The 15,469-nt window shown below is 33.5% G+C and overlaps 4 protein-coding genes and 1 long non-coding RNA gene across 5 annotated transcripts; 2 read left to right on the forward strand and 3 right to left on the reverse strand.

Annotated features, from left to right (window-relative positions):
* The first annotated feature begins 605 nt into the window (after positions 1-605).
* Positions 606-9,118, forward strand: LOC124451348. Its single transcript, XR_006950420.1, has 2 exons — positions 606-897; positions 9,014-9,118. It is a non-coding gene; the product is annotated as an uncharacterized LOC124451348 (long non-coding RNA).
* Positions 847-2,423, reverse strand: LOC124451347. The gene is made up of 2 exons (XM_047001958.1): positions 2,250-2,423; positions 847-1,541 (listed from the first exon to the last, which is right to left on the reverse strand). The coding sequence occupies exons 1-2, from the start codon at positions 2,358-2,360 to the stop codon at positions 1,155-1,157; spliced, it is 498 nt and encodes a 165-aa protein (XP_046857914.1). The 5' UTR covers positions 2,361-2,423; the 3' UTR covers positions 847-1,154.
* Positions 6,764-8,478, forward strand: LOC124451345. The gene is made up of 2 exons (XM_047001955.1): positions 6,764-6,942; positions 7,985-8,478. Exons 1-2 carry the CDS (start codon positions 6,781-6,783, stop codon positions 8,387-8,389), a joined length of 567 nt encoding a protein of 188 aa, XP_046857911.1. The 5' UTR covers positions 6,764-6,780; the 3' UTR covers positions 8,390-8,478.
* On the reverse strand, positions 9,037-10,366 carry LOC124451346. Its single transcript, XM_047001957.1, has 2 exons — positions 10,169-10,366; positions 9,037-9,657 (listed from the first exon to the last, which is right to left on the reverse strand). The coding sequence occupies exons 1-2, from the start codon at positions 10,277-10,279 to the stop codon at positions 9,271-9,273; spliced, it is 498 nt and encodes a 165-aa protein (XP_046857913.1). The 5' UTR covers positions 10,280-10,366; the 3' UTR covers positions 9,037-9,270.
* Positions 10,367-12,044: 1,678 nt separating this feature from the next.
* On the reverse strand, positions 12,045-13,555 carry LOC124451144. Its single transcript, XM_047001772.1, has 2 exons — positions 13,372-13,555; positions 12,045-12,688 (listed from the first exon to the last, which is right to left on the reverse strand). The coding sequence occupies exons 1-2, from the start codon at positions 13,483-13,485 to the stop codon at positions 12,275-12,277; spliced, it is 528 nt and encodes a 175-aa protein (XP_046857728.1). The 5' UTR covers positions 13,486-13,555; the 3' UTR covers positions 12,045-12,274.
* Positions 13,556-15,469: the final 1,914 nt, after the last annotated feature.

Below are 15,469 nucleotides of genomic sequence, written 5' to 3' on the forward strand. Positions count from 1 at the left end.
TTATTTAGAATGTTTTATTGGTCGAAGGAAAGGTTTTCATTTTGATCACTATAACAGTACAATGGTTTTTTTAACTTTAAACCTGTGATCTTACTTTTTAAAATTAAAACAATAAAACGCGTGCTGTGATTGGTCTAAAGCCGTGTTTGCATTAGCCTGTGCAGAACACATCTGAGCTCAACCAATCAAATCAATCAAAACAATCAATCAGTCAAAGAGAATTTCGATCATGAATACATTTCAGAAGAAAAATTAAAATGTTTGTCTTATTTGCATTATTGTTATTTTACAAGAGAAACAAAAGGTTTTTTCGTGCTTGCACTGCCTTATGCAAGCCTCGGAGACGTTTGTGAGAACTCTCGAGCATGTGCAACCATCGACCTTTAGTCTCAGGCTTGCACTGATCTGGTATCGAGTTCTCCCAAAGGTCTCCTCGGTTTGCATAAGCCTTTCAAAAACTGTAAGCATCTTTTATTTCTTAAATGATCCTATTATCACCCATAATAAAGTGAGAGTCCTGAGTAAGAAGAACGAAGCTTACTGAAATTTAATTCGTTTTCATTCATTTCACTTTGCTGCGTGTCCCGTATATTTTGGATAAAAAACAAGAAATTCAAACATCAATTTTGAGAAGTCGTCTGAGGACTTCAATTTTTTAACGCTGAAGACTAAGGGTTGAATTTGCTCATTTTGGTGCTTTTGCAATCACATTGGTGGTGATGATGGGATTAAGAAGGTTGCTCAGGGAGGAATAAAAGAATCGTGATCAGGGAAAACTCCTAAGGCAAATGAAGAAATGTAAAATATTTGTTGGTAAAATACTACTGGTAATCGAAAAACACATTATTTGACACATAGAAATTTGTATGCAGATGTTTACTTTAGATTGTTATTCAGGTGATTTGTGATATACAAAAACATTTACTTTATTTCACATTGTATCTTTATTGATGAGAATGAACACTTACAAAATTTAAATGATTAAAATTATATCTAACATTACTCCAAGTGCTTTTTTAGTAGGATAACATGTTTTGGAACTACCTTTCCATCACACTTATAACATGAATGGTGATAGTAAAAGTGCATAGATTTAATTATTCATTATTATATAATCCATAAAATAAAAAGACTGTGGTTGGTGATTGGATCATTCATGATATGACACATCGACTCCTTTCTCTACGAATGCCCAAACTTGAGGCTTGGCGAGAGGTCAGTTGTCGTAACATCGCAGCCATTGGTTCGTCAAAGTTGTTGCGACGCCATGATGGTTGGTACAGCATGATTTTTGCGACTCGAACATTTCTTCCACCCATCATGATACCAGCCGCTGCAACCATCGTCGTTTTCATTGAAGACAGCTCCACAAACTTATTACTGCTGGGCAAATCATTTGCCTCGAAAATGCATTTTCCGTCCAAAAGCTCCGGGTTAAGAAGTAGACAAAATTTGAGAAGGATTGTTGTCTTATCTTCACCCAGCCTATGGTAGTTGTGGTAATCTGTCATTTCACGCGGCATATCGTCCAATTCTAACAACTGTAACACCAATGAAGAAGTGTTTAGCTGACGTGTAAGGTTTCAGTTTTTAATATGTTTTAGTGTGTGCTTCTGTTATATCAGAGCAAAATAAAGTTTTGTTTTTTTGAAAATGCTCTGACAAAAAAAAAACACTTATAAATTCGTTAGCAGCAAAATATTAGCATATTAGAGTTGCATGCATTCAATTTTATTGAGAATCTAACATTCAGCATCCAGCTGACACATGTAATATCCAGTTAACTGTATGTGAATTTAAGGTGAACAAGGACTAAATATACGCAAATAATTTGTCAATAAACCATTTACAAACCACGCATCGACATTTGTTTCGTCCAGTTCCGCGAAAAATGAAAACGAAAGTTCTGAACTTTCTTTTAATAAACAACGTAGCACTTTTTTGTCATCCTGTATTAAGACAAACATTCAAAATTCAATTCATAAATCCGAATGGAAGATTTAGCTACAATTTGTCTAGATGTATTGCTTCTTTTAGTAAAAATATTGAATAACTCAAACAAGTCTGAATAGTCATGACACGACGCAATACATATATTTCTATCTAACTGCTTGAAAACACAACAAAATTGCTGGCTTAGCAAGGAAATATATAATAAGCACAATTTTAACTTAATAGAAATAAATTGTAATGAAATGATCATGTCAATATTAGAACATATATATTTATGCTGCACTGAATCCACTTACCGAAGACATACAACCAAGATAATACATCAATTTAGCTTTAGGAACATCAGGAACACTGGCGCTAGTTCCAGTAAGCTTAATACCTACCTGCTCTCTTTGGAATAACGCCATTTTGAAGTTTCCTTTTTGAGGATTGATGTAGCTAGTTTAGAGCAGTGTAGCAAGTGAAAATGAAATGACTAAGAATATTTGTTATTGCATAATTTATGTAGAAACCCCACCGCTTCATATACGAATTAAGTGGAATGTCACGCTATCTTTATCGAAAGTGGGAATAAAAAATGAATAATCGCCATTGTGACTTAAGAAAGACAGAAAAATGCCGGACAAGTATGAAATTAACTGCTTCTTTAAAAAATTGCTAAACTTGTGATTGAACGATTTATTTCATGCATAGAATATTCAAATAATATTATTTAAAGTAACTAAAACTTTCACCAGTAATTATCTAAAGTAATCAGTCGGATCTCCTTTCTTTACATTCAAACTAAAAGTGTTGTATTCTTGTATTAGAGATGACGACGTTTATGAACAAAAATATTTTAGATTATATTTTGTTCCAAACCTTCTTTTAATGTTGTAAAATTAAACTCGTCTTTACTTCTAATTCATAATATTCAAGTTCCAAGAAAAGATATCGTTAATAAAAGGATTTTTATCTACATTATGTAAATCATTCATTGACGTTTGCATTGTAAATAAGGAAAAATCATCCAGAATGATTGCAAGGATGTAGCTTGCACACTAAGCCTTGAATTTAATGTCGGTTGCATTTGATATATTTCATTAACTACAAACGTTAAAATTGAGTACACACAGGAGCAAAAATAAACCTAGCTATCTTACTTTGAAAGATTACAATAACTTGAACAATTCAATTATGAATGCTGAATCTATTTTCCATTTCAAATCTTTACTAAAGCCAAGCAGTAAGTCAAACAAAATATATATAATGTTTGGATGTACATGTGTTCATCAATATCAGTAGATATTAATGGGTATTGTGGGTATTTTTAGAATTTTAGAACGCAGGATCCCATTGAAAATCACTCAAGTGATGTTGGTATCCCAAATAAATATAAATACCTCATATGTTAAATTTAAACAACTCGTTATTCCCAATGACAGAAAGTATTTACGCATATTTTCAACCCCTAATTCATTAACAAACCAGTTTATGACTTAAGAAGAGTGAAATTTCATACCATAATTACTTTAATCAGGGCTTGGTTGATTTCATCGTGTTTTCTTTTGTTTATACCTGTTCAGATTATTGTTCAAGCGATGCGATACCCTTAAACTGAGGAAAAATCATTTACCAAATCTTTATTGATGAAAACAAATGTATTCTTATAGTTAATTATTACAATTTAACGTTACTTGAAGTGCTTGTTTCTATAAGATATGCTAAGATATACATTTCCATCTTTTTGCTTGTGTACATTAATGATATAAATGTGCAAATTATTCCAATGAGTCTATATATTTATACAAAAAGGCTGTGATCTATAATTGCATCTTTCATAATACAATACACCCTCCACTTCTTTCTCTACGGCCAGAAGTGATGGCTGGACGCGAGGCTTGGCGTGAGGCTGGACGCGAGGCTTGGCGTGAGGCTGGACGCGAGGCTTGGCGTGAGGCTTGACGCGAGGCTTGACGTGAGGCTAGTCGTCTTGTCATCGCAGCCAATGGTTCGTCAAAGTTGTTGCGACGCCATGATGGTTTGTACAGCATAATTTTTGCGACTCGAACATTTCTTCCACCAATCATTACACCGGATGCTGCAACCATTGTAGTTCTCGTCGAAGATAGCTCTAAAAACTCATTCGAATAATTCGGCAAATCACTCGCTTGGAAAATGCACTTTCCGTCCAAAAGATCGGGGTTAAGAAGTAAACAAAATTTGAGAAGGATTTCTGTCTTGTCATCATTCAGTGAGCGGTAGTTCCTGTAATTTCTTAGTTCGCTCGGCAAATCATCCAATTCTAATACCTGAAACAAACAAGAACAACTTTTAACGGGCATTTTAGGTTCCCGTCTTCATTACAAATAAAATGTTTGTTTTCTCAACTATATAAAACGGTGAACGCTTTGAAGAAAAAACGATGTAGCTAAAATTTTGTGTTAGCCAACAAGATTGAATGTTAAGAGTGACGAAAAGAAAAAATTTGTCTGATCTTGAGTCGCATTCCGATAATTTTGAAAAAGAGTTTGTAGCAGGCAACATTGTTTTTTTTATGATGATGCAGTCACTTTCAATGACACAGAAATTATCTATAGAAACTATCTTACAGACATTCTTTACGCAGCAGAATCCGACTGATTTACAAAAGGCATAAGAACGAAACAACTTCATGTAGAGAACACGTTCACTCCATAGCTAAATATGCTAACCTTATGTTAAAAAGGACAATTTATAAACCATAATTTATAACCTTTTTATAAATCATACATCGACTTTTTGGTTTTGTTGAGTTAAGCTCCGCGAAAGTAGAAAACGAAAGTCAGGAATTTTTTGACAAACAACACATAGCATTGCTTATAATGCAACTAACCATTATAGACACCATAAAATTTCTCGTTTAGGCATGCTTTAAAAGATTATTAATGTTTTAAAAAATGATAATGTCATATTTTCATACTGCACTGAATCCACTTACCGTAGCAATACAGTCTAGATAATACATCAGTTTTGCTTTAGGATCATCAGGAACAGTTGCAGGTGTTGATGTAATAACCTTAACACCAACTTGTTCTCTTTGAAAAGCTAAAGCCATTTCGAAGTTTGCTATCGACGACTGTTGTAGGATTGTAAGTGAAAATGAAAACAAATATTTAGTCTACGCTATTTATGAAACAATCCCCGCAACTTCGAATGAAGCGGATGTTGCGTTATTATCTCGATAGAATCGACGAATAATTGCCATTGTAAATTTTAAAATAAGAACAATAAAACAATTTCGCTGATTGGTCCCAGAGAATTCGCAAATTATCGATACAATTTAGAAGAAAATCAATACAATTGTTGCAGAACACGGTCTCTTACGATGGAATGGGGAGAGTTATCGTTTGTTTAAACAATTTAAGTCATTTATTGGGCTGCCTATGTTGTACATTCTTTCAATTACAACATTAGCCGACATAAGAAATTCATGTGGGAACGCTCATCAGCGATGGCAATTTATTTTTTCTTTCAATTTCTTACGCAATTTTGGCAACGAGGAAGCTTGTCACACAAACCTAACGCAAGATTGTTTTATCAAATATTATTATCAAATATCAACGATAAGACACACATGATTTTAGTACTAGTATGCAAGTATCTTCTGAATTACAACAATTACAACTATATGGGAACGTGGTGTTGTAAATAGGTCGGTTAGTGTCGCCGATGAAGGTCTACAACAAGTAAAACTAAATGGGAACTAGGCTTTACAGCTTAACTTTTTTTAACAGACGCTGAGGATGGGGGGTAGGGTGTGCGTGTTAATGATCAGTTAGCGAAATGATTTGTGTCCAAGGTTGGCAGTACTTTACAAATGGCTAGGAAATATCATTTGCTTCGAATCATATTCAAATGAATAATTACTGCATTTTTAAATGAATAATTAAAGTACCACATATATCAAAATATTTCAATAAAGTATGTTGAGTGCCATTTACATACAGAGAACAAAGATCTTTTTGCGGAAATTTTTTATTTGTGGAGCCCATGAATATTATAAAATATAAAAAACGAGATGTACAAACTTTAAACACTAAAAGAATATTTGTAAATGTAAAATCATCAACACTGCAGCAACAAAATTTCAGTTTGTAAACGTCGTCATTTCTAAAGCAATACTGGCTCTTTTAGATTTAGATTTATAAAGAAAGGAAATTTGACTGATTACTTTAGATAATTGTTCGCGAATCAAAACAGCTTTAAACCAGCAAAATAGAGATTGTTCAACGTAGATTTTACAAAAAAATTCAATTCAAATTATCATTACCAAATCTCTCTTAAACCATTTTTTACAACAGTGGGTTATAGAAAAATTTCCTGTCACAATTTTCATAACTCAATATCATAGATAATAACATCATGTTCATGTGATATACACGTGTATAGCAACAAGACAATTATTGTCTTGAACTAAAACATCATCTGTGAATTACTATGATGCTTCTGACACAGTTCTAGTTTCTTCAAGCATATCTACACAGTGACTAAATAGTTTGAGTATCAAACCAGATATTCTAAAAACAGCAAATGAGTTGCTATTTTCTTATTGACAACCATTCCCAAATTAGAATCCATCTTTTTATAAAGCAATCATGCATGTCAAAATGTTAGCTGGCTTTTCCTTAGACCGTTTTCTGCCGTTCGACAAGAATTTGTTTTCATGAGTACTGACAGTAACAATGGCGATCACATATTGAGTCTCCTAACGAGTCAGCGACAATAACATAACACACCTATGCTTCAAACAAACAAAGCAGCGGGATTTCTATGTAAATAATGTGAAAGACATATTTCTTTTATTTTATGTTCACTAACAATAGCCACAATCATCTCGAAAAAAGCAACTTTAAAATGGCTTTAGCCTTTCAGAGAGAACAACTTGGCGTACAGTTAAAAGGAGATACTGTCAGTGTTCCCGACGATCCTAAAGCTAAACTGATGTACTATCTCAATTGCATTTCTACGGTAAGTGCATTCACTGCAGCATGAAAATATGTTTGAATCTGAAGCTAAAATATGTTTAATTCTAAGTTTTTGTTAGAGCTGGTTCGTTGATGCTTTGCTAAACGAGCAGTTTTATAGCTCAATTCTGTCTTGTCTGATATTTTTGTTAGAAAAGCAACGTATAGGCAAGCTCAGCATCTTGTGTTGGAGGTATTAATTAATTTGATCTTAGGAATGTTCTTTCTAAACGATTTATTACAAACACACAATTGCTAAACGTTTTTTATTACATGAATGTCCAACATGAAATAGAAATGAAACTTCTTTTCTTTGAAATATACTTTTAATATTTTGTTAAACTTGCGTTCGTTAATGCCTTGCGGTAAAAAAAGGGAAACTTTATGATGTCCACAGAGTCGGTTAGTTGCTTTACTGTTTAGAAATATAAGCTATGTCGAGTTTACGACGTATTTACCTGACTGATATTTCTGCTGAATGAAGCAGCTATGAATTTCAAGAAATCAATAGATTCAATTGCTGGATTGTGTCCCTGCTATTTGTCGTTTGTTAAAAGAATGTTCAAAACTTTCGTGTTTTCAATTTTCGTGGAAGTAAACTCGACGAAACGCAGAAGTCGACGCAATTTTAGTATATATATATGATTTATAAACAATTTTTGAACGGAATATTTTTAGTCGTTATCTTCCTTTTAAAAAATTTGCATATATTTTATTGTATGCATGGTTCATTTTAGCTATATGTTGCTAATTGTTTCGTTTTTCGACATTTGCTAAGTCAGCGGGATGCTCGGTGCGAAATGAATTTTTTTCATTTTCTTTGAAAACTGTCTGAATACAGCACCAACTAAACACAATGAATTCTTTTTCGTCACTCAAAACAATTATGTTAGTAAAAATCAATTTTTGCGTCGTTTTTCTATGGTATTCACCTTTCGTTCTTCTATGAAAACGAAACTCTTTCTTTCAATAATTTATGATACACCTTGCTGTAAAACTAAGACCTATAAACATTGGTTTAACAGATAAGTTAATTGTTGTTACAGGTGCTAGAGTTGGATGACATGCCCAGTGAACTGACAGATTTTGCGTATTACTACAGACTTACTGAAGTCCAGACAGATGTCCTTCTCGAACTCTGTTTACTTCTTAAGCCGGACCTTTTAAACGACAAGTGCATTTTTGAGAGAAGTGATTTACCAAATGGGGCTTACAATAAATTTTTGGAGTTATCTTCGATTAAAACTACGATGGTTGCGACGTCTAATGTCATGATGGGTGGACGAAATGTTCGTGTCCTAAAAATCATGTTGTACAAACCAATATGGCGTCGAATCAACTTTGACGAACCAATGGCTGCAATGGCTCGAAGACTAGGCTCGCGCAAAGGCTCGCGCAAAGCCATCACGTCTGGCCGTAGACAAAAAAGTGGAGGGTGTATCATATCATAATGACCATAAACCACAGCGTTTCTTATATATACATATGTGTCATGTAGCCTAATGTAATATATAATTAAAGGCATTTGCACCTTAATCATCAATATTCTTGTAAAGTTTGATGAAAACATCTTTCAAAAACCACATCATTTAATTAAAAAAGTGTATATCAAAGATTGTTTATTTAGAATGTTTTATTGGGCGAGGGAAAGGTTTTCATTTTGATCACTATAACAGTACAATGGTTTTTTCAACTTTAGACCTGTGAACTTACTTTCATTTATTTCACTTTGCTGCGTGTTATGTATATTTTGGATAAAAAAACCCCGAAATTCAAACATCAATTTTAGAAGTCGGCTGAGGACTTCAATTTTCTAACGACAGCATTTAACTTCAATTTTCTAACGCTGAAGACTAAGGGTTGAATTTGCTCATTTTGGTGCTTTTGCAATCACATTGTTGGTGGTGATGGGATTAAGAAGGTTGTTCATGGGGTAGTAAAAGAATCGTGATCAGGGAAAACTCCTAAGGCAAGTGAAGAAATGTAAAATATTTGTTGGTAAAATTTGTTGGTAATCGAAAAACACATTATTTGACACATAGACATTTAGATGTTTACTTTAGATTGTTATTTAGGTGATTTGTGATACACAAAAACATTTACTTTATTCCACATTGTATCTTTATTGATGAAAATGAACACTTACAAAATTTAAATGATTACAATTATATCTAACATTACTCCAAGTGCTTTTTTAGTGAGATAACATGTTTTGGAACTACCTTTCCATCACACTTATAACATGAATGGTGATGGTAAAAGTGCATATCTTTAATTATTCATTATTAAATAATCCAAATCACAAAAAGACTGTGGTTGGTGATTGGATCATTCATGATATGACACATCGACTCCTTTCTCTACGAATGCCCAGACTTGAGGCTTGGCGAGAGGTCAGTTGTTGCAACATCGCAGCCATTGGTTCGTCAAAGTTGTTGCGACGCCATGATGGTTTGTACAGCATGACTTTTGCGACTCGAACATTTCTTCCACCCATCATAATACCAGCCGCTGCAACCATCGTCGTTTTCATTGAAGACAGCTCCACAAACTCATTACCACTGGGCAAATCATTTGCCTCGAAAATGCATTTTCCGTCCAAAAGCTCCGGGTTAAGAAGTAGACAAAATTTGAGAAGGATTGTTGTCTTATCTTCACCCAGCCTATGGTAGTTGTGGTAATCTGTCATTTCACGGGGCATATCGTCCAATTCTAACACCTGTAACACCAATGAAGAAGTGTATAGCTGACGTTTAAGGTTTCAGTTTTTAGTGTGTGCTTCTGTTATCTCAGAGCAAACTAAAGTTTTGTTTTTTTGAAAACGCTCTGACAAAAAAAAATCACTTATAAATTTGGTAGCAGCAAATAAATTAGCATATTAGAGTTGCATGCATACAATTATATTCAGAATCTAACACTCAGAATCCAGTTGACACAGGTAACATCCAGTTAACTGTATGTGAATTTAAGCTGAACAAGCGGTAAACATCCGCAAATAAATTGTTTATTAACCATTTACAAACCACGCATCAACATTCGGTTCGTCGAGTTCAGTTCTGCGAATATTGCATGAAAACGAAAGTTCTGAACTTTCTTTAAATAAATAACGTACGTAGCACTTGTTTGTCATCCTGTATTAAGACACACATTCGAAAAATAGTCATAAATTTGTAATAAAATGATCATGTCAAAATTAGAACATATTTTCATGCTGCAGTGAATCCACTTACCGCAGACATACAACCAAGATAATACATCAATTTAGCTTTAGGAACATCAGGAACACTGGCGCTAGTTCCAGTAAGCTTAATACCTACTTGCTCTCTTTGGAATAAAGCCATTTTGAAGTTTTCTTTACGAGGATTGCTGCATGTAGTAGCTATGGTGTTGTAAGTGAAAATGAAATGACTACAAGTGTTTGTCTACGTATCTAATTTACGTAGAAACCCAACGGCTTCATTTGAATTAAGTGGAATGTTACGCTATCTTTATCAAACGTGGGAATAAAAAATGAATAATCGCCATTGTGACTTACAAAAGACAGAAAAATGCCGGACAAGTTTGACATTCCGAGGAAATGTTTCTTCTTTAAAAAACTGCTAAACTTGTATGGCCTAATCAAACGATTTATTTTATGCATAAAATTACCTAAAGAAACTAAAACTGTCACCAACAATCATCTAAAGTAATCAGTCGGATCTCCTTTCTTTACATCCTAACTAAAAGTGTCGGTTTTGTAATAGCAATGACGAGCGTTTATGAAAAAATATTTTAGATTATATCTAGTTCCAGATATTCTTATTAAAACTTTTCTTTACTTCCTATTTATAATATTCACGAGTTCCAAGAAAAAGATTTCATCAATATACCAGGAAATAAATAATAATATACAAAGAATTTTTTCACAACATGTAAATCATTCATTGACATTTGCATTGTAAACAGGGAAAATCCTTTGTTAAAATCATCCAACATGGCGGCTATGATTTAGCTCGCACACCAAGCATTGAATTTAATGACACCTGCATTGATATATGTTTCATTACAAACGTTAAAAGTGAGTACACATGCACTGCGGCAAGAATAAACCTAAGGACCTAAGCTACTTTGAAAGATTACAATAACTTGGAAAATTCCATCACGCATGCCGAGTCTATTCTCCATTTTAAATCTTCACTAAAGCCGAGTAGTAAATTGAACCAAAAATATATTATGTTTGGATGTATGTGTGTTTATATATATATATCGGAAGATATCAATGAGTAATGTTGGTATTTTTAAAATTTTATAACGCAGGACCCCCTGAAAAATACTCAAGTGATGTGGGCATCCTGAATAAATATAAATACCTAACATGTTAAATTTAAACAACTCGTTATTCCCAATGACAGAAAGTATTTGCCTATATCTTTAAGCCCTTAATAACCGAGTGCGAGGTCTTTAAGGAGAAATATAGGACAGAAGTTTTTTTGTACAGACCAAGCCTGTAGGGCAAGGTTTGTACAAAACACAAAGGTCCAATATTTTTCTCTAAAGACCGAGTAAGCGAGGTTATTAAAAGGTTTATTATATGGCATTATTTGACAAGAAACGAAGCTTGCTTTCTTTCTCGTCTTTGCTGTTTTGTACGGTTTGGCTTTCACTTTTTTAGTTTTGTTCGGTAAAAATTAAGTCGTTTCAAATTGTTATCGTCTGGATAGTTAAACTGTTTTCCGTGTGTTTTTCCTTCGACTCACATTCGGAAATGGTTTTTTGTTTCGTATATTTTGTGTTTTACTGTTTGCTGTATGAAGTTTGTTTACATTTGACTATATATATACGCGTTTTGGATCGCGGCCGGTTACGGAAAAATAATGGCCGGCAAAAACATTTCTGAGCCAATCAAAACGCGCCATTTTTTTCCGGAAGTGACTCTTGCCAAATAATAATAACTCTTAATGCATTAAGGAGGTTAAAATTTCAGACAATAAATTACATAATTAGAGTTTGGTTGATTTTATCAGTCCTGTCTTGTCATAACTTTATCTTGTTTTGTCTTGTGTATACCTGTTCAGATTATTGTTCACGTGATGTGATGCCCTGAGGTACAAAAACATTTACTGGATCTTTATTGGTGAAAACAAATGTATTCTCATTTTTAATTATTACAATTTAACATTACTTGGAGTGCTTGTTTTTATTAGATATGCTAAGGTATACATTTCCATCATTTTCCTTGTATATATTAATGATTAATGTGCAAACGTCTTTAATTAATTATTCTAATAAACCTCTTTAAATTAACTATTCTAATGAGCATATTTATAAAAAAAGGCAGTGATCTATGGTTGCATCCTTCATAATATGACACATCCTTCACTTCTTTCTCTACGGCCAGAAGTGATAGCTGGACGCGGGGCTTGGCGTGATGCTTGGCGTGCGGCTAGTCGTCGAGTCATCGCAGCCAATGGTTCGTCAAAGTTGTTGCGACGCCATGATGGTAAGTACAACATGATTTTTGCGACTCGAACATTTCTTCCACCAATCATCACACCGGATGCTGCTACCATTGTAGTTCTCGTCGAAGATAGCTCTAAAAACTCATTCGAATAATTCGGCAAATCACTCGCTTCGAAAATGCATTTTCCGTCCAAAAGATCGGGGTTAAGAAGTAAACAAAATTTGAGAAGGATTTCTGTCTTGTCACCATTCAGTGAGTGGTAGTTCCGGTAATTTCTCAGTTCGCTCGGCAAATCATCCAATTCTAATACCTGAAACATGTAACAAACATGAGCAACTTTATCAACTGTTTTTGGTTTTCGTTTTCAATAAAAAATAGAATTTTGTTTTCTCAACTATAGCTACAACAAAGAACGCATCGAAGAAAAAACGATGTAGCCAAAATTTTGTGTTAGCAAACAAGAATGAATGTTAAGAGTGACGAAAAAGAGATGATTTTATCGGTTTCTGAGTTGCATTCAGACAAAAGAGGTTGTAGCAAACAACATTGTTTTTTAGACAAAAAGCACGCACTTTTCGATGATACAGAAATTATCTACAGAAATTCATTACGCAAAAGAATCCAATTGATTTACGTAAGAACGAAACAACTTCATGTAGAGAATACGTTTACTCCATAAATATGTGAACCTAATGTTAAAAAGGACCCTTTAATTATAAACCATTACTTATAAACCATTTACAAGTCATACGCGAACTCTTTGTTTCGTCGAGTTCAGTTCTGCGAAAATTGAAAAAGAAAGTCTGACGAGTTTTGATAAACAACATATAGCATTGCATTAATGCAACCATAAGATGCAACTAATTCAACTAAACCGTTATAGACACCATAAAATTTCTCGTTTAGGCATGCTTTAAAAGATTAGTAATAAGATTTAAAGAATGATAATGTCATCACAAGGATGTATTTTCATACTGCACTGAATTCACTTACCGTAGCAATACAGTCTAGATAATACATCAATTTTGCTTTAGGATCATCAGGAACAGTTACAGGTGTTGTTGTTACCTTAACACCAACTTGTTCTCTTTGAAAAGCTAAAGCCATTGCGACGTTTTCTTTAGATGATTGATGTAGGGTTGTAAGTGAAAATGAAAACAAATATTTAGTCTACGACGCTATTTATGTAACAACTCTGGGATTCATATGAAGCGGATGTTGCGTCATCATCTCGAGAGAAGCGATGAATAATCGCCATTGTAAATTATAAAATAAAAACAATAAAATGCGTGCGTTGATTGATCTAATAAAGTTTGCAAATCATGAATCATTATAGAAGAAAAATTAATGAAGACGTTTTATTAATTTGTCTTTTTCGCATTATTGTCATTTTACATATCAAACTTATTGAATACAAATGCCTATTACTCATATTTCAGGCTTCTATTTCACTGAATTGTATGCCAAATATGCTGAATTTTGAAGTTTTTTTGCGTTTGCTCTTTGTTTGAACAGGTTGACAATAACTTCCCGAGATATATGAAAAATTCCTCATATAAGCTTTATTCAGAATGATTGTTGGTGGAGAACAGATGTAAGTAACGTCCATCATTTCCTACTTATAATGTGATAGAGCCGAGATTTTTATAAGGAAATTATACAATGCGTACGGTTATGGAGTGGGGATTGGGGAACTGTAGCATTCAAATGAACATGTTCATTCAGCTCAAGAGTTAGCGCTACATTCAAAGAGTCCGGAAAGAAAGCCATCTTTTGATGCCAAATTAAATGTGATTTAAGGCATTTTAGGCCCGTCAAAATGCGATTCAATTTACCTGAATGTATGTTTTTATGTATGTAATTTACTATTGATATCTAGCTATAATATGGAAGTAAACTAGGCTGGAAACGACGAATAATGACCAGTTGAAAGCAAAGCGCAATCAGTAAAGTTATAATTACTTGAGTTGCGAATATTTTTTGCAAGTGCCTATTTTTCTATTAGCTTATTCGGTTGATTGTTTGGTTAATGTAGGTTTGTTATTTATGCGTTTGTTATTCCACAACTTAGCGATCCACAAAGCACAAGCGTGTTGCAAATGGCATACATTACACAAATGAATTATGTAATATATTGTATAATACGTCATTTGTATTCTATGTCCTTTTGAAAGCAAAATATCAAAGATTAAATCGGCGTGCAATGGACAAGAAATAGCAGTGGACTTGTATGAAAGAGTGGCGGTTTACGAGTACGCTTCGTTCTTTCGGCCATACAAGAATTTAAGTGAAATGGCGCGCATAAAAATTTCAGTCAAAGGACCTGAACCCTAAATTAGCAAATGTTCATTTTACAAATACAATGTTTGATATTGAAAAAAAATAAAAATGTTATTCGTGTTTGAACTGGCTTATGTTTGCAAATAAAACAGATAAAAATATAATATAGATACAATCAATTAATACAAAGTTTGCGGCGCACGGTCTGTTACGATGGAATGGGGTGAGTAACAGTTTGTTTTACTCTATTTAAGTGATTTTTTGGCCTCCCATGGTGTATGTATGCTTTTCACAAAGCTAAATTGACTTTAAGATACGAAAGGCAAAAAATCATTAGATATCTATGAAATGAAACGATTCGGGTCTATTTCCTTTGCTGGTGCATCAATTCATCTAACATGTGACGGGTATTATTTATTTTATCTTTTAAAACCAAATCTCATGTAGGTTTGTACTAAAAATTGTGTTGTTCTGTAAATTTGTAGGGTCAACGAAAGCGCATTAGCAATACGTAACTGTTTTGGGTGAAATTACATTTCCAAAACTGATGTTTGTGTAAGATTTTATTTGTTTTTTTTTGTTGTATGAAGTTTTATAAGTGTCTTGCGCATAATATAGCTACTCGCTACTATGGAAAAAACTGCTTTAGTTTTTGACACATTTAGACATGGCTTCGAAAACAAACAACTATAGCAAAATGCCTACCAGTTAAAGTTGGATATTGCTAACTTCACAAAAATGTAATTGTTAAAAAATTGGCGTATAGTTGATGTTAATTCTCATTCGAAATGTTTTGTTCGCCAAATTTAAG

Source organism: Xenia sp. Carnegie-2017, unplaced genomic scaffold (genome assembly GCF_021976095.1).
Source record: "Xenia sp. Carnegie-2017 unplaced genomic scaffold, XeniaSp_v1 HiC_scaffold_24, whole genome shotgun sequence".
NCBI lineage: Eukaryota > Metazoa > Cnidaria > Anthozoa > Malacalcyonacea > Xeniidae > Xenia > Xenia sp. Carnegie-2017.